This window comes from Terrapene carolina, unplaced genomic scaffold, assembly GCF_002925995.2.
Source record: "Terrapene carolina triunguis isolate 2854851 unplaced genomic scaffold, T_m_triunguis-2.0 Scaffold141, whole genome shotgun sequence".
Taxonomy (NCBI): domain Eukaryota; kingdom Metazoa; phylum Chordata; order Testudines; family Emydidae; genus Terrapene; species Terrapene triunguis.
This window is the reverse complement of record NW_020664492.1, coordinates 10561710-10584809: the sequence shown is the minus strand read 5'-3', so window position 1 is coordinate 10584809 and position 23100 is coordinate 10561710. Positions and strand designations below refer to the sequence as shown.

Genomic DNA, 23100 nt, shown 5'->3' with positions numbered 1-23100 from the left:
GTTCTGGGGTGCAAGGCTGGGGGGAATTGGCTGGAGCCTCCCTATTGATGGTTCATGAGTGGCTGGGAGATCATTCATGTAACTCAGTTGGGTGTGTCCCTGCCTGTGGATGTCTGTATAAGAGCAGTACCTGCCAGAGGTGTGTGGCTTGACATAGCATCACAGGTTGTGAGAGACACCCCAGGTTGGTGGGACAGAAGGCTCAGCAGTCCCACATTCTAGGTTGCACCCTGGGAACCTCATTACAGGAGGACAGCTACCTATTTGGATCACCTTCACCACTTGCTGTGACATTTTTGTTTTTTCTTTTGATGTCTCGGACCCAGTTACTGACTAGGTGCCACCCTGCTAAGGTTGTGATGTCTTACATGATCTCAACCCAGTGCAGCATGGCTTATAGGCATCACCTTTTCTGAGATTCAGTTGCATCCAGAAAACCTTTGAAGTTAGGGCCTGAAGCAAGTCCCCTTGACTTCAATGGAAGTAGGATTGAGCATGTAGTGCCTGAGACACACTGCTGCTTTCAGTATTTACCAGACTAGTAGACGCATTATTGTGTTAAAAAACACACAGCAGGGCAATATTAAAGTTGAAATTACTTTTGGTACGAATTTTTTTCACAACACGGGTGCCAAGTTTTCCATAATTCCATCTTTATCTCTCTAGTGTACTTGAACACACCGCCTGCATGAATTACAAACTCAACAAATTCTGCTAAATTGTGTAGCCTGACATTTATCATGTTTATCACATCATCCCCCAAGAGGTGAGGGATCACACAAGTGAATCACTGTGAATTTAGGTCTGTTAGACTTGTGTTGATTGTAGCTAACAGAATCCGAACACAGACAATATTTATAATCAAAACAATCTGAAGCTGTGCAAGGACAGATAGTGAATTGCATAACTGCTAGGACCTCCAGTTCAACGATTAGTTAGCCAGCTATTGTACCTTAACACATACTGCAAGAGTGGTGAGAATCTTGGAGTTTTCTTCAAGCCAATTATGCAGCAGACATTTTTTTTTAAATGCACATAATATGCAAATGCTTCTATCTAGTACTCCTGGTACAACTGGCTTGAATAAGAAATGCTGCTCTGATAGCAGGTGTATGCCTGTGAAAATATACATATGTACTGTTATGCCTGAATGAACCATGCTTAAGCCTATGATTCTGGCAGGGAAAGTTTAAGTGAACTTCATGGTTGTAGTGTGAGGTGGGGGGAAAAAAAAAAGATAAGTCACAGAAGTTGTGGGTTAGGAGGGGAGTTGGAGAGCAAGCACACCCCACAGTCATTCTGCAGTGGGGCCAGCTCCCCGCTCTGGGCATTGCAACTAGGTGAACTGGGTAATAGTGCCACTCAGGTTTGGACTGTCTTCCCCTCTATTGACGGAGATATAGTGGTGGATGCGTAGTTTGAAATGCCACTTAGTTCGGGCGCCTAATCAAATATGTTTTTACAGCCATTTCCAAGATTTCACTGACTTTATTCAAATTCATGATTTACATGAACTCAGTGACAAAATCATAGCCTTAACCATGATGCTCCCAAATTCCTGTGACATCACTTCTGTCTCACATTTTCTTCTAAACTATATTACAGCTGCTACTAAAATGATCCGAAAGTGTGTAGAAGAGGATGAATTTTCTAGTAGTTTGTTAACCTTGCATGCAATGCTGTTCACTTGTAAAATCAATGAATATGTAATTGTCAGCATAATGATGAATGCAATAGTATTACATACTATCCCAAGTTTTTCTTAACCAGCATCTAACTGGAATAATATACTTTATACCCTTAAAATTATCTGCTTTTAAGAAAGGAGCTATTTTTCGGATGAACTAATTACTACTTAAATATTAAAATCTCTCCATTTTTTTTCTTGTTATAGATGAGTTTGTTATACAGGAGTTAATTTTTTGAGTCATCCTGCCAAGCACTTTTTTCTTCTGATTTATTTGGGAGAGCTCCTCTTGAATCCCTTTAGCTCCTGCAACTGTATTAACTTTATTCTGTGTTTTGCTGACTGTATTTCCCTTCAAACATTAACGGTATCTATGATTTTGATTGCCTTCCCCCATGCACTTTCCATGTTCAGTTTTTTTAAACTCTCAAATGTTTGAGTATTCCCTCCTAAAGCCATACTGCCCATAGCTTTTTCCTTGCATTGTTTCTTTTTCAGAGGAATTAATCTGTTTTGTCTTGTTTTGATCGTATCAATTTTGCGTGATGTGATCTTGTCCCATTCCTGGATTTTTGTGCTTCTTCCCTTCTTACTCACTAGATTTTTTTAATTCCTTAGAACTTGCTGCCCCAAGAGTATCGCTGCGTTCTGTGAATATACTCTTTAATAAGGTTTTGCATTATATAGCACTTTCCACGTTCAGTGCACTTTAGAAACAAGAATCCTCACAAAATTCCTGTGACATACATACGTACACTCCTCACTTTACAGATGGAGAAACTGAGGGGGGGAAGTTGTGATTTGTTGAGGGTAAGAGAGAGAAGCACTGTCAGAGCTAGAATTAGAATTTAAGATTGTCTAATTGTCACTCCCCTCCGCTCATAAATGGTCCAACAGAGGAAGGACTCTCTAGTTTTCTTCTTTTTGATTTTCATTCCCTTTATCTAATTTCAGTACTGCTTTCTTAATAGTCAAATTGTAGCTCACTACCATTGTAAATAGTTCTGACATGCAGCAGTACTCCTCCACATCTCCTTTCCCTTTGTCTAACTATCTGATATTGACACTACTGACTTCCCAGTTTGAGAACATCCCACCAGATTTCAGTTATGCTCAGTAGCTCATCATTCAGTAATGCATCTGTTGGAAACAGTCTCTTTGAATGGACATGGCTGAATGTATAACACTTAGCAGTGAGACAATGTCACAGATAACCAGGATAGAACTTTAGTCTACACTGAGTGCTCTCCTCATGGCTTGATACCCTGGGAAGCCCATCATTGGAATAACAGCCTCTTTACATGGATACTTATATTTATTTTATACCCTATCCATCTGTCTTGTTAACGTCTGCAGTAGTAATGGAAACTATTGTCAAATAATCTAAGAAGTGACTTCAAGCACATCTAAATGTCTCTTTGGATTGCACTTTAGATTTATTGCCTACAGTCTGCATTTAAAAGAAAGCGAAGCTCTCAATTTTCACTTTTCCTGGAGCATAAAAGTCTTAATAATTAGAGAATATGATCTGGTTATTGAAAGGATTGTTATTATTCAGCCCCAACTGACCCTCTGGAATTTGAAGAAGGTACCTTGGAGTTCAGGGTTTTACGTTTTCTGCTATTTTATTGCCCTTATTACATGAAATGCTACATTATCACCACGCTTGTATTGTTTTTGTAAGGGTTCCAGCTGCAGTGTACAATGACTTGTTGAAACCTTGACATCTGTTTTCCTTTTTTCCGCTTTCTATAAGTCAAGCATGTCACCCTTTTCCAGTGTTGCATACTGAGACTTGGCTTAGCATGTGTATCTAGCCAAAAGGCATCATGCATCTCAGTTAAGTTCCAGACTGTGTATAATTGAGTGATGGTGTATACTCTTTTTATCAATGATTATGCTTGAAAGAGATGCAGTTTATGACACTATTGCTAGAGTCCTCTGTTAGTTCTGAGCTAACACGAAAACTCTGTCATAGATATTAAAATGCTGTTGGCCTGCAGTAGAACATTAATATTTTAGAATTAAAATGTCTTCAAAGGAAGAAAAAGTTACATTTCAAAAGGGAGATTATTTGTATACTTATTGATCATTTACACAATCCTTGTGCTTCTTGAAACCATGTTGAAATATTCTTGCACCACAAGTAAAAGGAGTGGTAGATTCAACTTTAAGCTTTCACAAAACCTATACTGCCTGACATCTTATTATAGCTTGCTGTCTCCACAGAGGCATTGCATCACATCACAATGTCCCTGAATCAAGAGAGTACTAAGCATGGTGTAAGAATTTTTTTTAAATGGCTTTCAGGGGACTACCTCCTCCATTTGCAGGAGATGGACTTGGTGACATGGTGGTTCTTCATCTCTAATTTTTGTGCTCCTATATAACTGCATAAATTTATAATTCTGACCTTTCATACCATGGTGAATAGCGCATACAGCTGCATTCTGATTTTAGAAGGATTTGGTAACATCTGGAGGTTAGACCCTAACCCTAACAGGAGGCCTAGATTCTATTCCAGACTACACTGACTCATCATCTGCCTTGGATATTTATTTGAACCTCTCTTTCCCCATGCAAAATGGGAATAATAATATATACTTTATGTAAAATTTAAGACTTTCTGATTAAAAGCTGTTCTAACAACATAAAGCATATTTACTGATGTGGGGGATTCATTGAAGAAGTAGATTTTGGTAAAGATTTGGTTGTATGCACTGTAGACGGGTGCTGTCCCAGAATACCCCCCCTCCCCCATCCTGATCTGGGATGGCCCTGCAGGCATCTGGCCTGTTTCCCTCAGAGTTCCAAGAATAATCTATTTACACACACAGTCTTCAAGAACAATATTCCCTAACTTCTGGGGCTAATTTCTTCAAATTAACCAGTTTCCCACCAAAAAACTTCCATTTTTAGATTCAGAGTTTCAAAGCCCTCCTTCTTGGATCTATGTGTTTCTTGACCCGGCCTCCCAACCTGTGAACTCTCTCCCTCAAGTTCAGAGTCTTCACAGCCCTCCTCCTTGGGGCCTGTGTGTTTCCAGTCCTGTATCTCTGTGGGCTGTAGACTCTCACCTCAGGTTCAGGGTTTTCACATCTCTCCTGTGGCTGTGTCCTGATTTTTTCCTCTCAGTCTCAGCAGCTCCTTTCTTGACTGAGCTTGGAGATTCCTTTTGAGTCACCTGCCCAGTTAAGTAATCACTCTCTTGATTAAATAATCACCTCCCCATTTGGGTCGAATAACTCACCCACTCTCTACAAAGATTCTGGCCCCAGGCTCTTAAAAGGAGAAATAGTCTGGGAGGGGCTTCTACTTCTCTCTCCCAGACACTCTCTGCTCCTCAAGACCATCTTCCTTTCTCCCAATGATAGCGTCAGTTATTTTTCTGACCTTCATCCGCTTTCCCTGAACACATGGAATGAGGTAACTGGCTTCCCAAACTACATCCTCTGGCCTGAGAGGCCTGTATCTCTTCCATGCACCTTACTTCTAAGTTTTATAAACAAAACCCAAGCCTACAAATTTTTGGAAAAATTATATTAAAACTACTTCAGAAGTAACAGAAAAGCTTAGTGATGCACGATATAGCACAGTTAATACTGCTATAAAACAAGCCAATTTTATGTTTTCATTTAATACATTTAAGTATGACAGGGTACAATACCTAGGTTCTTCTAATATGACTAAAGTTTACCCTGCAAAATGTTTTCTAAAGTAGTACTTAGACTTCAATTTAAAAAAGGCATTCCATTCTCTTGTTACAAACTTTTATTATAAATTCTCAGAAATTTGGTACTTGACTCCATTTTTCTTTTAAACTAGCTCAGTTCTCTAACTGTTCTCCACCCCTCCTCTTAATGCACTGAAGAAGTTTCAGATTATATCTGCTGAAGTTTCCTGTGGAAAATGAACAATGATAATCCTGGATTGTTCCTTCTTACTTGCTTTAATAAAATTCAATACATGTTCAGCAGTGTGATGTGCAAACGAAACTAAGCTATTGGTTTTCATGTCTAGATACATCTGGCATGCTAGTATGAGGAATATTAGATCCAAAATGCTGAAAAATTGCAGTTTCATTTGTAAACCCACTTAAATTACAAACTAAATATCACTCTGCTGTTCAACAAAGGAGTCTTAAAAAATTGCCTAGGCTTTTTTTTTTTTCTCCTTTTCAGTCAAGACAGATTTTTTTCTCTCACACAGGCACTCTTGACCCACTTTTGCTGCTACCAGTGTTTACTTTTAAAAGATATATTGACAGCTGCAAGGATAGTTAATCAGATTGCTCTGAGGCAGGTACCTGTGTACTCGAGCCCCGCAGCAGGGGAAGGATGGTTTAAGTTCATAAATACATAAAAATAAACATTACACTGGCCCAGGGAGCACTGGTATGATTGGCTGAACCAGATGTTTGGGGTTCTGTTGTTGTTTTTTGTTATAAAGAACCTATATTAAGTATAGAGTACTTTGCTATTCTTGAACTTCTTTTCCTTTGTCTCAAGTTCTAGAATTCCAGAACAAAACAAAAAACCCCAACCCCTCCCCTTCCCCTTTACCCCGTGAAATGATATTATTGCACTTATTTCGAATAGGAAAAATAGCCTTTTGTAAAGGTGTATATATATTTCAAGCTACCATGAAACCCATACATTTTTACAACTTTTCTTTAATCTTCTAGTAAAATAAAACAACAAAAATCCATGGAGCTGTGCGATGTAAAATAGTGCTGCTGGAACTGGTTTGAAAACTATCCCTGTCTTAATCTTTTAAATTATTTAAGTGCCATCTGTGAGCCTTACCCCAAAGTAATAAGAAACCTCCTTTTTAAAACAACCACATATGAGTATAATTAAACTTCCTCGTAATTAGAGTAAGTGTGTCCTGTTGATCATCGTTAAAATTGTCTTGATTGGAAAAGCTATAAGAGAACCACTAGGTCCCATAGGCATTGTTCTTCAACACTTTGTGTGTCTGGCCACCAAATGGCAGTACTGCGCTGCACTTGAAACAGAAGAAATGTGTGAATCTGGCAAAGGAAAATTAATCTGCATGTAGTTGAATACCAGACACTCAGATGCATTTAGTTGGGCCTATTATAATCTCTTTTGTTGTTAGAATTGCTATACCTTAAAACCTGATTGTACTGAAATACCATCCTCATAACTGCAATAACTTATGTCAAGTCCAAGTGGTATTTTCTCCTACCTCTTCATCCCATTGCAACCTTTGTTCTTGTATGTGAAATTTCATTCACAACCACATGCTGATTAATTGTGTCGTGGGATTAAAATGATCATACTTTATGGCATTTAGCCTGGGTTTAGTTTCCTCCAGTGTAGAGGAAACCCATGACTGACATGGCCAAATGGTTCATTATCAAGGGGAAATGTTTAGTGGTCCATTTGTAAGACTTTTATGAACAGGATTGTCTGTGGTTTTCTTTACTGTGAATTTTCTTTTCCTTTAATGGCAGTGTAAAAGCATGCACTGCATATTTGGTGTAAAAAGAGAATGCCTGGTAATATATTAGTGACTAGAGAGACTCCTACATTTCTATCAGACTAGATTCCTAGACCTAGAATCTTCAATCTTCTTATTCCTAGACCAAAACAGTTTTTAGAAATTGTGGCAGTCCTGAACTTCGTCCATAAGCATGTGTTCATGAGGAAGTTGTGTTGGTTGCTCCGTTTTATAAACCTGGTTAACAAAACAGATCTGAGATACCAACTTGTAGTGGAGTTGCTATTGTAGGTCTGATACAAAATCTATTAAAGTAAAGAATTCTTCTGCTGACTTCAGTAGGTTTTGTATCTGGCCCTATTTGTGAATAGAGCTACATGTATGTATGGCTCTTTGCACAGGGATTATTATTTATTATTTGTTTGTTACTGTCAGTTTGTTCCACATGATGCTTTCCAGCTGTTCAATAAGGGATAGTCCAAGTCACAAGAAGTTCAAAATCAAAGGATAGACAGACAGACAAGCTAGAGTTGGCTGAAAAGTGGAATTCTAAAACTTCAAAGCTAATGTTCTGAAACTGAATGAAAAACTGAAATTTCCCATTGAATGGGAATTCTAAAATTTTGTTTGAAAAAGGATGAAGAAACATTTTGTACAAAATGTTGTAGGCTGCCTAGAGTCCCAGCAGCACATCAGGTGGGGAAACTGATCAGCTTGGGGAGCCTAGAAGCTTGGGAGCTAGGGCTTCTGGCCAGCCTGGGAGCCCTAGCTCTGCAGTAGTCCATTTGCCACATGCTGCCCCGGAGCTGTGAAGCCTGGAAACCTGGGCTGGTGAGGAGTCGGGGATCCACTAAGCTGGAAATGATTTTCAGACAGAAAATAAAAATTTCCAGCAAAACTGAAATGTTTCAATGGCAGGAAGTTGACAGGAAAAGACGGTTGCCTGAGACTCTCTCAAGAGGAAGAAGTGACAAGACATAGCAACAACCTAAATGAGGACTGAAAGAAAGAGGAAAGTGCTGAGATTATGGGCTTTGGAAACAGTGAGGCTGGTGGAGTTATCTACCTTGATGGAAAAGGTATAATTTAGAGGAAAGAGGGAAGACTAAGGGCACGTCTTCACTACCCGCCGGATCGGCGGGTAGCAATCGATCTATTGGGGATCGACTTATCGCGTCTTCACTAGATGCGATAAAATCGATCCCCGATGGTTCTGCCGTCGACTCCGGAACTCCACCGCGGCAAGAGGCGGAAGCGGAGTCGATGGTGGCGCGGCAGTGGTCGACTCGCCGCCGTCCTCACAGCCAGGTAAGTCGACCTAAAATACGCAACTTCAGCTACGCTATTCATGTAGCTGAAGTTGCGTATCTTAGGTCGACCCCCTTCTCCCCCCGTAGTGTAGACCTAGCCTAAGAGTTCTGGTTTTGCCACTGTGAAATTTTTCATTGGCAATAGTACATGAAAGGAGAGAGACTGTTGCAGATGTGAGTATGAATGAAGAAGCCTATATTTGATATAGGGATGATAGTTGAAGCCATTAAAATGAATGAGCTCACCATGGAAGGAGATGAAGGGGCCAAAGGACAAAACCCCGTGAAACTGACAGAATGGGGTAGGTGAAACTGGAAATGCCAAAGGTGCACTGAAGGAGCAGTGTGAGCTGGTGGGAGAACCATTAAAACTAGAGAGAAGAGAATTTCAAGGAGGAGCTATGATCAACTCTGTCAAATTGGGATACACTATTTGAGGATGGAGAAGAGGAGTTTCAGGAAGAGATTGCTATTGCCTTTTGTGAGTTCTGAGAGTGGAGTGAATGAGTTGGAAGGTAGACTCCAGAGAGCCAAGAAGAGTTCTTGTATTTGGTGATCTCTAGTAGACTCTCTGATACTATGGGGATAAAAAAGTTATAAGAATATAAGAGGAGATAGTTGTGGTGAGGATGTAGAGACATCCTGAAATGTGCAAGAGGTCAGACTAGATGATCATGATGGTCCCATCTGACCTTAAAGTCTATGAGTCTGAGGGACAGTATTCTGAAGGAGCTTGGATATATGGAGAGAGAGAGAGGATGCTAGAATGGGGGGTTGGGATTCTCGTAGGAGGGGGAAGATTATGGTGTCTTGAAGACAAAACGAAGATGGGAAGAGGTGAGTTTTGAGTAGGGAACTGAAAGAAGAAAAGGAAGGTACCATGGTGTACAGGGTTAGAGAGGACATTCCAGGCATAGGAGCCAGTACCAGAGACTTTATTAAATGAACAGTGCAAAGGGAAGTAGAATTTTAGCGGAGTGCAGGGCTTGAACATCGGAGTTATAGGAGATTAAATAGGGTGGGGAGGGACAGTATGATGTCAAGACTTTGAGAGAGAACAAAAGTTAAATTTGATGCAGAAGGAGAAGCAAATCCAGTGAAATAAATCAGAAGTCTGTTCCAGACCAGGCCCCAAGATTTCACAGTCCCTGTACAGCTCATTTTTCATGTGATAGCTTATGTCATCTTGAGCCATGTAGTCGGTCAATGCAGTAGTGCATTGGTGCAGCTGCAGACAGTGCAGCTGTTGAAGTAAGCTAACCTCTCTTTGGGAGAACTTTTGGGTGTGAATAGGTGCCATTTGTTCCTTGCTGCTTACCGTGACGCAGTAGTGATGTCTGATTAACTGCCAGTTCAAGCTTTATTTTAATGAGGGGCCTTTCACAAGACAGCCCTAATAGCAGTTTTAAAACTCCAATGTTCACAGATAACTCCACATGATGACAACAACTTGCGGAGGGGGGGGGAGAAGAGGACAGGGGAGGAGTACTATATTTGGCAAGATACCCTTCTTTCCTCTCCTTCCCCCCAAAAAACCTCTTCATCCAGGTCCTGCTTCATGTAGCAGGCTCAGTGGATGGTACCTACAGTATCTTGTAGTGCCCACATTTCTGACAGCTTCTCCCCTACCTTGGATTTAAAAGATGTAAACTTTAGAGGGCTGATGTGAAAGTTTTAAAACATGATTAATCATAAATCAAACTTGTTTACAGAAAGCATGATCTCGCCTGAAGTTCCCTCTTTTTAAAAAATATGGAACAGTGTTCTATAATTCAACAACAGAAAGACCAAGTAGGGGATTATAGCCTGGCACGAGGTATAGTCTGGAGAAGATTTCCTCTCCTCAGGAAAGACTCCTCACTGAACAAAACAAAGTAACATGTGAGTTATCAGCAGCACAAAATGGAGGTTGAGGAACATGTCAGTTGTTGAAGTGAACAGCTATTAAAATTAATAATTGCACGAATGAGCTCTCAGTCGTCCTGCTTCAGGGCACAAACAGTTCAACGGTGGGATCAGGAAGAATTTTACTCCTCTGGTACGGCAGTGCCCAGTTAAATGCACGATTGATGGGGTGGAGGCTTGATTACATCTCATTGGCAGCAGGATACCAGGGCATTTTGGCTTTTCAGAAGGGAAATTCACAGGTCTGTGACTCTTGATTATAATGATGGTGACTTGTGCTGATATAGTAATGTGAGATGCAAGATTGTTTACTTGTTTCTGAGGCATTAGGCTAATATGTGACAGCACAAGCATCTGGTAAAGACACAATTGCTATGTAGCTTTGGCCGTTTTGAACCAAACAGTGCCTATAGTAACATCTTCTGGTCGTTTACAGAGGGCACTCTTGTAAAGAGAATCTCATTATAAAAAAACGCTGCTTTGCTGAAAGGCTTTCACAGCTTGATGATGCAATTGTCACCATGGAGATTTCATTCCAACAGAAAAGAATGAATTCTATGCGGTCCTGCTTTTGAAATGTGTAAACAGCAGATACCTTCTAATGCCTTTTGTCTAAATCTTCGCCTTGTAAGATAACTTGGACCGGAACATAGGAAAGGAAGTCTATATATGTTAATGGCAAATTTTATTTTCCATAAACAGCCTGATCTCCAGGGATGAGATGTGCGTAATGGCAGATTAATGAAGTGGGCATGAATAACAGACTTTGAGCCAAAGACAATAGGGAGGGAAGTATACTTTCCTCAGATTTGAGAGAATTATTCAAACACACTGCTCTGTGAATTTCAGTTGTCTGATTCTCTTTCTTTAAAAAGGAGCTGCCTTTCTGTATTCTCCCGTGGTCCACTTTGAAGACAGCAGGCAGAGACTGCTTTAAAATTTGCATTAAACACTTTTTGGAAGCATTGTCAGTATGGCTGGGCATCTCCTTTCACAGTAATGACCTGTAAAAGGAGCCAGGTGCAGGCTGATTACTCTCTGATTCAAACAAAGCCAAGAAACCACTCTGGATGTGTAACAGCTGATCACTTTGTTTATCTTTCTCTGGCAGTGTCTCTCAAGGGAAGTCCTATCTGTTGACTCATTTATAACTAAACTACTGAAAAATATACTTTAGGGAGCAATCTTGCACTGGCTGGGGGGATGAACAAGAAGACATAAGAGGTCTCTTCTATCTCTGAATGTGTTATGATTATTCAAGAGCAGACAATGGATATCAGTTACAATTTTACCATCCTAATGCATTACATGGTACTGGGAATCATTCAGCAAAGTGAATGTCGCCAGACGAAGAAGTGGGTTGTAGCCCACGAAAGCTTATGCTCTAATAAATTTGTTAGTCTCTAAGGTGCCACAAGTACTCCTGTTCTTTTTGCAGACTTCTTAGGGTTTGTCTACAGAATTTTGGAGCAAGCCTTCCATTTCAGGTGAATGGTCTTGGGTTAGGGAAGCTCACGCTAGTGCTCTAAAAACAACTGTATATAGACAAAAATAACAGGAGTACTTGTGGCACCTTAGAGACTAACAAATTTATTAGAGCATAAGCTTATGCTCTAATAAATTTGTTAGTCTCTAAGGTGCCACAAGTACTCCTGTTATTTTTGCGGATACAGACTAACACGGCTGCTACTCTGAAACCTGTATATAGACAGCACTTTAAAGCTGTAGCTTGGGCTGGATCTTGGGCTATGAAGCCTAGCCAAGGCATTACTTAAGCTGAGTGGCTTATTTTGTTTTTAGCTTAATTTGGCTCCTAATAGACATCAGTTAAATCGATTTTAAACCATGTTTAAATTGTTTTTTAGAATTTCCATTTAGCTTTATGCATTAACTAAATGTGATTTTAAATCATACCTGCAGTAAAAGCAGTGCAACTATGTGTATAGACAAACTCCAAGTGAACAGGTTTCTGATTACTATTACTTATTTGCTAAAGTCTGCAACTGTGCTTAGGGCTGTACAAAACACACAAGTAAAGTCTGCCAAAAAAACTTAAAACCTAGAAGATACACACTCAGGAAACAAGGTGGGAATAGACTACTGACACTTCTTAAATGAAGTTCTAAAACTCAGTACGTTTGTGAATATTGCGGCAAGGATGGGTGCTTTAAATGGAACTTGACAGAAGAGAGGGTTGAGGTTTTGCAGATTTTTTTTTTTTTTTTTTTTTTTTTTTAGGAAGGGTGTGCCATGAATGGGGGCAGTGTGAAGAAAAGCATAGAGTTGGGAAGTAGGAAGAAATGACAAAAAGGGTATTTGAGGCTTGCATCATTGGTGGAGTATACATTGAGGGGGGAACACAATAAGAGGTTAGGTTGTACATGTAGGCTAGTGCTCCAATGCCAAGGTGATGGGTGTGGTATGAAAACTTAGATAGAAATGCAGTTGTAAGGACTTGAAGATAAGGACAAAAAATGTGAACTCTCTATGCTGCTTAAGTGGCAAGTCAGTGGAGAGATACAAACTACTGCATCTCAATCACCCCTTTTTTGTCTGCTTCTGATCTAGCCTGAAGCATTCTATGTCACAAATCTGGCTTTGCAAGCGTGGTCAAAAGGTGTATAGCTATCCATCTGTTTTTAAGATTCTCCATGTATATAGACTGTTACCTTTCCAAAATCCTCAAGCCTTTTGAACTTTCCCCATGGGGTATATCATCATGGTTTTGCATGAGAGATGTATAACCATTGGCTTTCCAGTCATTAATGTTCCTTTGCAATCTGCTAAAAACAAGAACAACAATCCCTTCAGAAACCTTCCCACCCTCAGCGGTTAATTTGGTCATGTAGGGATCTTTTAATGCAGTAGACACTGAAGACAGGGGTTTCCTGCTTTGCATGGCAAGAAGATGTGGTTCAGTGGGGCAGCTCTCTTCTCCTCTTGATAACCATTACAGCTCCTATTTCCACCATTGGTCCTCTTCCAATCTTGTCATTCTGAATTCACCTGCTCTCCCATATTATTGTGGAACTCATAAAAAGTGAGTCTGCTCCCTCTGCTGGCAGTGCAGCTGACTGGATAAATGAACACTTTTCATAGAACTCTTCTGTCCAGATGTCGGTACAAAAATATTTAGTTGTAAGGTATTATATAAAGAAAAATTTAAAAAAATGTGGTCCCACGTTCTTTGCCAGATGTGGGGCAGCCAGAAAGAATATCATTGTTTACCACATCAAAAAGAATAAAATCACCAGGGGGTAATGATGCTGAAGTTCCTAAAAGGATATTACAAGTAATATAACTTTAAAAGCTCGTCTCTAATCTAATCTATATAATTCACACTGTGCCCTTTGTTTTTTAAAAGGTAGTTAGAGTTCTAATTTGTTTTTAGAAGTTGTCAAAACAGGATCAAAAAGGCCAAAAGACAGAACTTGGGAACATTGCCAATCTTTTGCTGGATGGTTAGTGAAATAATTGTAGAGAATGGAAAAATTAAACCTTTTATTTAAAATGAAGTTAAGAGTGAATATAATGAAATATGGCTTGGGTAAGGAGATCTCAGCTATGAACACTAATCTACCCTACCCCAATTCTGACTTTCTATATCAGCTTGCCTTTTTTTTTTTTTTTTTTTTAATCTTTTGCACAACATGAAGTCAAATTCCTGGCTGGTACTGACTTGATTGCTCAGAGGTATGCCTGCTAGAAGGTGGCACATTTCTATGGGTTGCTGTTTGGAGGAGGTGAAGGGGATAGTGGCAGAGAATATGTAACTGCTTAAAATGGGGTTTTCCCCCTTTTCAGTTAGCCTGGAGAAACTGACAAGGCATATCTTCATTGTCACACAGCTTTTGTTGAAATAGCCACAGCAAATTTTGCCTGCAAAACTGTTAGCTGATATACCTGCTGTCAAAGAATATAAATGTGAACTGTAAAAGCAAATTAATTATCCGGTAGCTACTGAATGCAACCTCATATGTAAACAAAAGGCTCTAACCTCATACCATAGTGATACATCTTTTAGTAAATGTGACATTTACATCATTCTATCTTCTTTAGATCTCTCTTCCAGAAGTGTCCATAAAAATGTTTCTTACTCATAACAGATGGTCAAAGCACTGCTTTGAAATTTCTCTGAAGAAGAATCTCTGTTGATTTCATTAGACTTGAAGAGTGTTCATGCCGCTATAGACATGGAGGAATTTATTGTTATAATTATTATTATGAAAGATCCCATGTTGAATGTATTCCTTTCCTTTTCCTTTGCAGGTGATGTGCCTTCAGGATTTCTTTGGTGATGATGACATTTTTATTGCATGTGGACCAGAAAAGTTCCGTTACCAGGATGATTTCTTGCTAGATGAAAGTGGTAAGAAAATAGCACATTTTAAAAAAAGACACAATATTAAAGTGTGGGGCAGCTTTCCAGATCTTATTTAGCCTGTAAAATAAGGCCAAAATGGTGTCAGATCAGACTATAATACTAGTTTTAGATACAAAATCATGATATCTGTTCTTTAATTTTGATTTCTAATACAGAAAACAAAAATAACTGAAAGCTTATGATGAGGTTAATAAGGGCCTATTATCAGCTAACTCACAACAAATCCCTATATAAAACCAAGTTCATAGTAATTTTTATAGGAAACGGGGGTTGTGTGAATGGCTAAACTCCTATTTTATATGGTCTTTATTTTAAATCAAATTTGAATGGTCATAGATCTTCTACCGGTCCTTCTTGGCTTATCTCCCATGTACATTTATTCTAGTTTGACATCACACAATTGCTTAAAATTGTCTCTCTTCCTCCCAATCCCAGTAAGTGCTTTCCTCCCAACCCCTCCCATCTAAATCTTTGGAATCTGGATTTTGGTAACACCCCAGGAGTAGCATGAAAAAAAGAAGCTATGTTATATATGGAAGCCAGTTAATAATGATAAATTAAGACAAACTCCCCATAGAAAACTAAATGAAATCTGTGTTCTATGTAAAGTCTCTTGGAGTCTGATTGCGTAACTTCGCTAGAGCAAATAGACCTTAGAGGAAAACATGTTTCTGGTCTGAACTTGCCTACCCTATATTAAAGGATGTTTCTAAGTGCTGGACCATGAGTGGCAGCCAAGAAACCGCAAGCTGTCTTGTGCATAAGGAATACAAAAAAAAAAAGGGCTGCAAATTATCTCATTCATTTGTGATGTAGATCAGGAACCAACTAAAGGGCTTGTTTTTCCCTCTCCTTGTCCAGATTTTTTCCTCAGCAGCTGGATGAATGTATCTTGGGGAGAGGGATAGCTCAGTGGCTTGAGCTATCCCTTGAGCATTGGCCTGTTAAACCCAGGGTTGTGAGTTCAATCCTTGAGGGGGCCACTTAGGGATCTGGGGCAAAATCAGTACTTGGTCCTGCTAGTGAAGGCAGGGGGCTGGACTTGATGACCGTTCGGGGTCCCTTCCAGTTCTATGAGATATGATATATGGAGATATACCTATCTTCAGCACCTTTTTCCCCCTTTAAATAATTTATAACATAATGTCTGAGTCTTACAGGACAGTCCTTTGCTTAGAATAAGGAGAAATGCACAGATAGTCATTGTAGATATGTTTTAAGATCACTACTTTCTGATCTTTATATTCAACATATAATAGAAAATGCAATTGTATTTGTCGGACCTATTGAATTGGAAGGTTTGGAGGTGTGTTTTTTTTTTTTTTTTTTGTTTATCTGGATCCAGACTTATGAGCTTTTGGAGGGTGGGGAAAAGTCCTTTATCAGTACCTATATTATAAGCTGGGAGATGTGAGTGAAAAAATAGTTAATACATACTGGTAAGCAAGGAAAGTAACATTCTGAAGTGCATGCGTGCACTCGCATACACATGCCTTACATCTGTATAGAACCTTTCATTATAGAGTTAATGTGAACATTTTACACAAGAGTTGGTCTGTCCCACATGGACATGTACTGTAGCCTCCTCTGAGGTGCAGTATGGTAACTGTTGAACAACAACAGACAAATTTAGGACAGGAGTTGAAGATGCAAGGGAAATTTAGTAGGCAGCAATACAGTTGCCCAAGCTGGAATGTAGCCAGGATGGGCAACGTTAGCACTACTTACTCATGTGAAGAGATCCAAGTGATCTTTAATGACCAGGACCTCCATTTTGTCTTATCTGCAGCTGCACAGTGTCTCTTAGCACCACGCTGTGGCCTTTGTACAGATCTGACTTGGAGGGAAAAGTGGCAGCTACATGCCCAAACTCCTTCATGTAGATATTTTCTGGAGGTCTCCTATCAAAGTGTCGACTTGGCCTGACTCTCTCTAGTTCAATTTGCCTGACATAGCATCCTGTCTGCAAGGATGTAGTGTGTGTTTTTGGAACATTTACACTTAAACCTTTATTGTCTAGGGACAAAATAAAAATGAACTGTAAATTGTCACCTGCTTGTGGGAGTTTACCAGAGTGGGGCACTGTGTTTGATTCTCCAATATAGAGAGCTTCAATGAACAGTCACAGTTTTTATGTTAGGAATTAGTAAACATAATAAAATCTGACCCCAAAATACATTTCTGTTTCATTGCAGGGTGTGAAGTTTTGCAGCCACTTAATTAGTTCAGCATTTTTTCTTAGGTTTTTACTATGCTGAATTTGCCCAAGTAGCCTACAGTTGATGGCTGACACACCCACCCACACTTCCCAGACACTAATCTCCCTAGGGCTCTCAAGCTGTTACAAATTAAATAAATGAGCTTTCCAAAAAGTTTGTTTTGAAACAGTGCAAAAATTATTTATCAGAAGTCTGAGTTGCATTAAGATTATTAGCAATGATTGAGTTTAACTCCAAATGGGTGAGAATTGGCAGGTCTTCCTCTGCTTCCCTGGAATGCTACTGGAAATATCATTCCAATAGGTTTTTTCACTACAACTCTGGTACTTCCTGATTACAGCCAGATCATAAGAACTACACTTGTGTTAATTTGGCCTGAAAAAAGGAAGTGAAGAGGAACTAAAAGTGGAGGGTGGGAAATTAATAGGCAAAGCTTTTTTGAACATTAACGTTCTACTTACTTTTATTCTTATTTTATCAGGAAAAATGAGCATCCTTAGCTCAATGTTTCCCTTACTTGTTTTAATCTCATATGAAAGCTGTAGTAGCTGCTATGTGGGAGGCCCAAGTACTTCAGTCAAGGAGCTGTATTGACCTTGTTTCTGAAGTTGGTTGTTTGCTGGCAATAGGATTATATAACAACTGACAAAAAGGTCAAATAACTTGTGTGCATTGTCTTGGCTTTCCCAAGGACCTGTACACACAGGGTGTCATCTTGTGACTGCAAAACATTAACATAGAATATATGCACTAAAATCTCCTAGTTCAGGACTCTTTTTGTGTGGCAAATGATCAAACAAAGAAAAAAGGGATTATCAATGAAGTAGACTCAACTTCAGTCAGATTATCAAGCAAATAAAAAACTTCCTCAGTTCTCCAACCCTCATTAGCCTTTCCAATTCCAAGTGTCTGATACTCAGGGCCGGCGCTTCCATTTAGGTGACCTAGGCAGTTGCCTAGGGCGTCAGGATTTGGGGGGGGGGCGGCATTTTGCCGCCCTCAGTGGCAATTCGGCGGCGGGGGGTCCTTCCGCGCTCCAGGTCTTTGGCGGCAATTCTGCGGCAGGTCCTTCACTCGCTCCGGGACTCGCCGCCGAAGTGCCCCGAAGACCGGGAGCGCGGAAGGACAAGGAAGCTTGTTATAATACCACTTCATGTTGACAGAGAGCCTATGGCGCCAGATCTAGAGTCTACCTGAGTTTGTACAAACTCCCAATGCCAGGTCTTCTTTCTTAGTAATGTAAAACATCAGTAAAAAGCTGTGTGGTTGGTGATGTAATAATATGTATAATTTTCATCTGTTGCTAACGTTGGTTCAGTGCTTCAAAGTTATAAGCACCACACAGTACAAGTGTGAAAGTCTTGGTCATCTCCTATTGAGACACCTCCTATAAAGAGGCTACCGCAAAACAGGCCAAATTAATATCTGCTGCCAAGCAAAGTTCAACAAATATAGAAAGGCTGGATGCAAAAACAAGTTCAGATCACTTGACAAGAACAGATATTAATGTTAATGGAAACCGTGATGAAAATGACACTCTTCTAGGGAAGAAATAAGACTGGCCTCTTTGAAACCTATTTCACCTTGACTTGCTGGCCAATGTTAGTCTTTAGCCTAAGTTCTTTGTGCCAGCAGCTTTATTACATCCTCTTGCAAGGAGGAAATGTTGTGCCAGGAAAATCTGATTGCTATTTCACCAGGGGAAAAAAAAATTAAGGTTAGCAGCATCATGTTTATACCTGTTAAGTTCCTGTAACCTTGATTATGTCCTGCCTGCGAAAGGCAGAAAGGGAAAAAATCAATCATAATCCCCATCTGCTCTGATTTATAGAATACAGGCTGACGTGTTGAGGAGCTTTTTGGCTGGATGCAGGAGCAGGGAGCCTGCTGACTGACTCACTCTGCCCCCATCAGAAACTGACACTTTGGCAATGGGAAAATTACCATGGGTTCTCGAGACTCAGAGAGATAACTGTACTTTCAACAGAGACATGTTTTAATATGTTGTCAACTACCAGGCTTGAGAGAGAGAGATTCTGTATATGAGGCAGAAACAAACTAGGGCATGATGAGCTAGACTTTTACTGTATAAAGGGAACTTTTATTTTAAGAAAATGTTAGCTCTCCTCAGTACACTTTCCTACATGATGCAAGACTGTCCCACTCCAACAGTTTTGTGGCAGTATATGATGAGTACTACAGCTCATTATTGACTTGCTCTTGTCCTTGTGGTATTGAAAAATATCTTGGATTGCAGTTAATTGTTTAAAAGAGAATAAGCTCAAAAGAAACGTAACCAAAGTTAAAATGTTAGGAACAGACTGTTAACTATATAAAAGGCTTTATTTAATAGAATATTATTCAATATTATATCAACAGTGATTTTTTTTCCTCTTCAGGAATTATCCACTAGCATTTTGATTATTTTATAAATATGTTCATTATTTGAATGTTTGACCGCTTCATGCAATCATATATATTTCATAACCCTACACTATATTTGCAAGCTATTTGCTTTGACTGTGCCTTTGACTATTTGGTATTCTATCTCTCAGTATTGTATGTGTCATAATTATTTCTGTAATGCATTTCACCTTTTTATCTAACACCCTTTCATAGAAATATGGGGTTAGAAGGGACCTCAAGAGATCATATAATCCATCCCTCCGTGCTGAGGCGGGACCACGTATACCTAGACCATCCCTGATAGGTGTTTATTTAACTTGTAACGAATCACCTCCAATTATGGGGATTCCACAAACTCCCTAGCTATCTGTGCAGTGTAGGTGTGGTCAATAAGTTATAAGGCACTGGTTCTGCTCCCTGAGTTGATAATTAAACATTTTATAAACAGGAGGTAGGACATCACAGAGTCAAGAGAGCCACATGGACACTGAACAGCCTACACCAGGTGTCGGCAACCTCTGGCACGCAGCTCGCCCGCGCTGCTTCCTGACACCCCCATTGGCCTGGAGCGGCGAACCGCGGCCAGTGGGAGCCGCGATCGGCCGAACCTGTCGACACAGCAGGTAAACAAACTGGCCCGGCCCTCCAGGGTGCTTACCTTGGCAAGCCGCGTGCCAGAGGTTGCCGACCCCTGGCCTACACCTTCGCTCTCACTATTTGCATGCATATTTACATAACTGACACTTCCTATGAATGTTTCTGTGAACAAAAGGTTACCTCTGTCTAGTCTCAGAAAATGATTACTTAGCATTTATATTACTGTATCCTGTCATCAAAGCCAATCAAACAGGATTGTTAAGTTGAAGCTAATTCACTTTGTAGGTTGAAGCAAACATTTGTTAATTATTTTGCAGTATTCGCCAGCTCTTTTTTTTTTTTTAAATAGTCTGACTAAAACATTAATCAATAAAGTAGAGCTGGTCAGAAAATCAAGTTTATTTCCATGAAATATTTTGAATGAAATTATTTTTGGAAATTTTTCACAGATAATTTTGATTTTTTTAATGAAAATTTTGTCAATTCTTTTGGTCAAAAGATCAAAAACTTCATTGAAATCAAACTATTTTCACAAAACCTTTCAATTTTGATGAAACTACATTTTTTTTTTCAACTGGAAAAAAATTAGTGCAAAAATTTCAACCAGCCCTAAATAAAAGGAAACAAATGTGAAGGTGTCCTTAGCATAAGATCAGCCACTATAATGAAGACCCTACAGATATTGAAACAGTGATCAGTTAATGCCAAAATGCGGGCAGAATGTATTTGCTTTTATTTTTTTCATGCATTTTTTAACTATAACAGTATTTTATTCCTTTTTGTATCATAACCTCTTGGACTTAATTTAGACACTGGGATATTGAAATTAGTTAATCATTGCAGGGAAAGTGTTGTCACTGTGAATGAGTAGCTCTTTTCCCCAACATTAAGTATCTGTTATATTTTCAAATGCAAAAAGATTATGGTCCTGCTTTTAACTGCCAGTTTCATGCACAAATTGATGTATATGACTATGGATAAAGCAAGTAAAATTGGTATGCAGAGCTTCATAAGTGTTTTGTGTGCGCACTTGAACCCCTAATTTGCTCATGTGATTACTGCTTTTGCACATATGACTTCTTGTTTTGCAGCCTAGGAGCATCATTTGTGGCTTATGCGGTGCCCCATTCAAGCACATAGAACAAGACTGTTCTTTTTGCTTTCTCAAGGCAGTGACTCCTGACTATGTTAAGCTGTTTTGAGTGGGCTTGGAGGGACTTTCATCCATCCTTTCATTTCAGATAAAGTTGCAAAACAAAAGGGGAAAAAAAAACACCAACTAGTTGTGTCTTGTGAATTAGCTGTGACTCAGTCTCCTCTGAGGCCCCTTAAGCCGTTCAGTGGCTAGATGCTATAATTTTAGTATGAGGAAATAGAACAAACTTCAAGTGATGGTCCCTATATGGATTCCAAACGTGGGTGCGCACGTATGCCAGGCTCTAGAGCCGAAAGGTTTTAGTAGCAGTGTCCACTGACCCACATGTGCATCGTGCATCCCCTCATGCTCTCAGCTGAGGGTATAATAGGCTGTGCGGGTCGCCACCTATCCAGTTCCCTCTTACCGCCATATGGCCTGAGTCGGAACCCCTGTTCCTTCACCCTCTTAGCTTAACTAAGAGTGATCTTCCATCGTTTTTTTTTTCTTGTACGTAGTTGTAGATAGCTGTTTTACTGTGTTTGGTATGTGTTTATTGTTATAGTTAGATAAGTTAGCATAGTTCTTCCCCCACATTTGGGGAAGTCCTCCCCACTCCTGGGGACTATGCCCCGGCTTCCAGGCTTTAAAAACTGTGCCTCTTGCCTGCGTTCATTTTCTATGAGCAACGAGCACCAGCATTGTCTGTAATGCCTCAGCAAGGCTCACATTGTGGCCCATTGTACTCTCTGGAAGTCATTCCTGCCCCGTATGCAGGAAGCTAGAGAACTTCGCCTTTGGAAGTTATTAATGGTGAAACTGGGAGTGTAGTGTCCGTCACCAGCGGCGAGAACCCCTCTGACTACCTCCGCAGCACTGGATCCGGCGGTACCAAGGAAGTTGGACAAGACCCACCATGAGACCAAGAAACATGGCCATGGGCATAAGAGCAGATCCCCTTCCAGGACCGCTCAGAAATGCAGCATTTCCTCCCTGAGCCATGCCAGGTCAGGTGAGAAGTCATGTGTCAATCCTGCTGGACTAGCTCCCAAACTCCCCCGGACAGAGGATAAGTAGAAGTGCAGACAGGATCTGCTGATGCAGGCGTGTTTCTTGCCCATACCACCACCACCACCTGGACCTTCGGGGTTGTCCCGTGTGACTCCTCGTACTCTTGGTCGCCTAGAACTGTTGCTGTGAACAGAGGAATTGCTCCTTCCATGCCCTTGCTCCCCCTTACTCTCTGGACCACTGCCCACCTCAGTCCTGCTTTTTCCAGGGGATTAATGCCTACTGCTGCTGATGAGCGGCATGTCCCTCTGTCGCACTGCAGCCCTCCAGTACTGATGGCACTCCCATTACCGGAACCGGTTCTCTGAGTCCAAGGGATTCTCAGAGCCTGAATCCTCATTCTCTCCCGCTTCACACCAGAGTCCAGACTCACAATGCTGGCCACCTCAGTCCCCAGCTTACGATTCTGCTGCGGAACCATGGGACCGGTACCTGCGAGGACCACCTACGCCAAGAGAAATGACTGCCTAGGAAGGAATACTGCAGAAAGGGATCTGGGGGGGTCATAGTGCATCACAAGCTAAATGAGAGTCAACAGTGAAGCACTGAAGCAAAAAACAAACATAATTCTGGGATGTATTAGCAGGAGTGTTATTAGCAAGACAAAAAAAGTAATTCTTCTGCTCTACTGCATGCTCCTTAGGCCTCAGCCGCAGTATTGTGTCCACTTCTGGGCAGCGCATTTCAGGAAAGATGTGGAAAAATTCGAGAAAGTCCAGAAAACAGAGGGAAGACTGAAAAATTGGGTTTGTTTAGTCTGGAGAAGAGAAAACTGAGAGGGGATATAGGTTTTCAAGTACATAAAAGGTTGTTTCAAGGGGGAGGGAGAAAAATTATTCTCCTTAATCTCTGAGGATAGGACAAGAAGCAATGGGCTTAAATTGCAGCAAGGGCAGTTTAGGTTGGACATTAGGACAAAC

The 23100-nt window shown here is 40.3% G+C and overlaps 1 protein-coding gene across 3 annotated transcripts in view; it reads left to right on the top strand.

The window, feature by feature from the left end:
• Positions 1–23100, top strand: part of LOC112121106 (serine/threonine-protein kinase DCLK1) — a 345189-nt gene that overhangs the window by 173508 nt on the left and 148581 nt on the right. For all 3 annotated transcript variants that reach the window (XM_029911998.1, XM_029911999.1, XM_029911997.1), the window contains exon 3: positions 14638–14737. In XM_029911998.1, coding sequence (XP_029767858.1) covers positions 14638–14737 — 100 coding nt within the window. The remainder of the gene's footprint in view (positions 1–14637; positions 14738–23100) is intronic.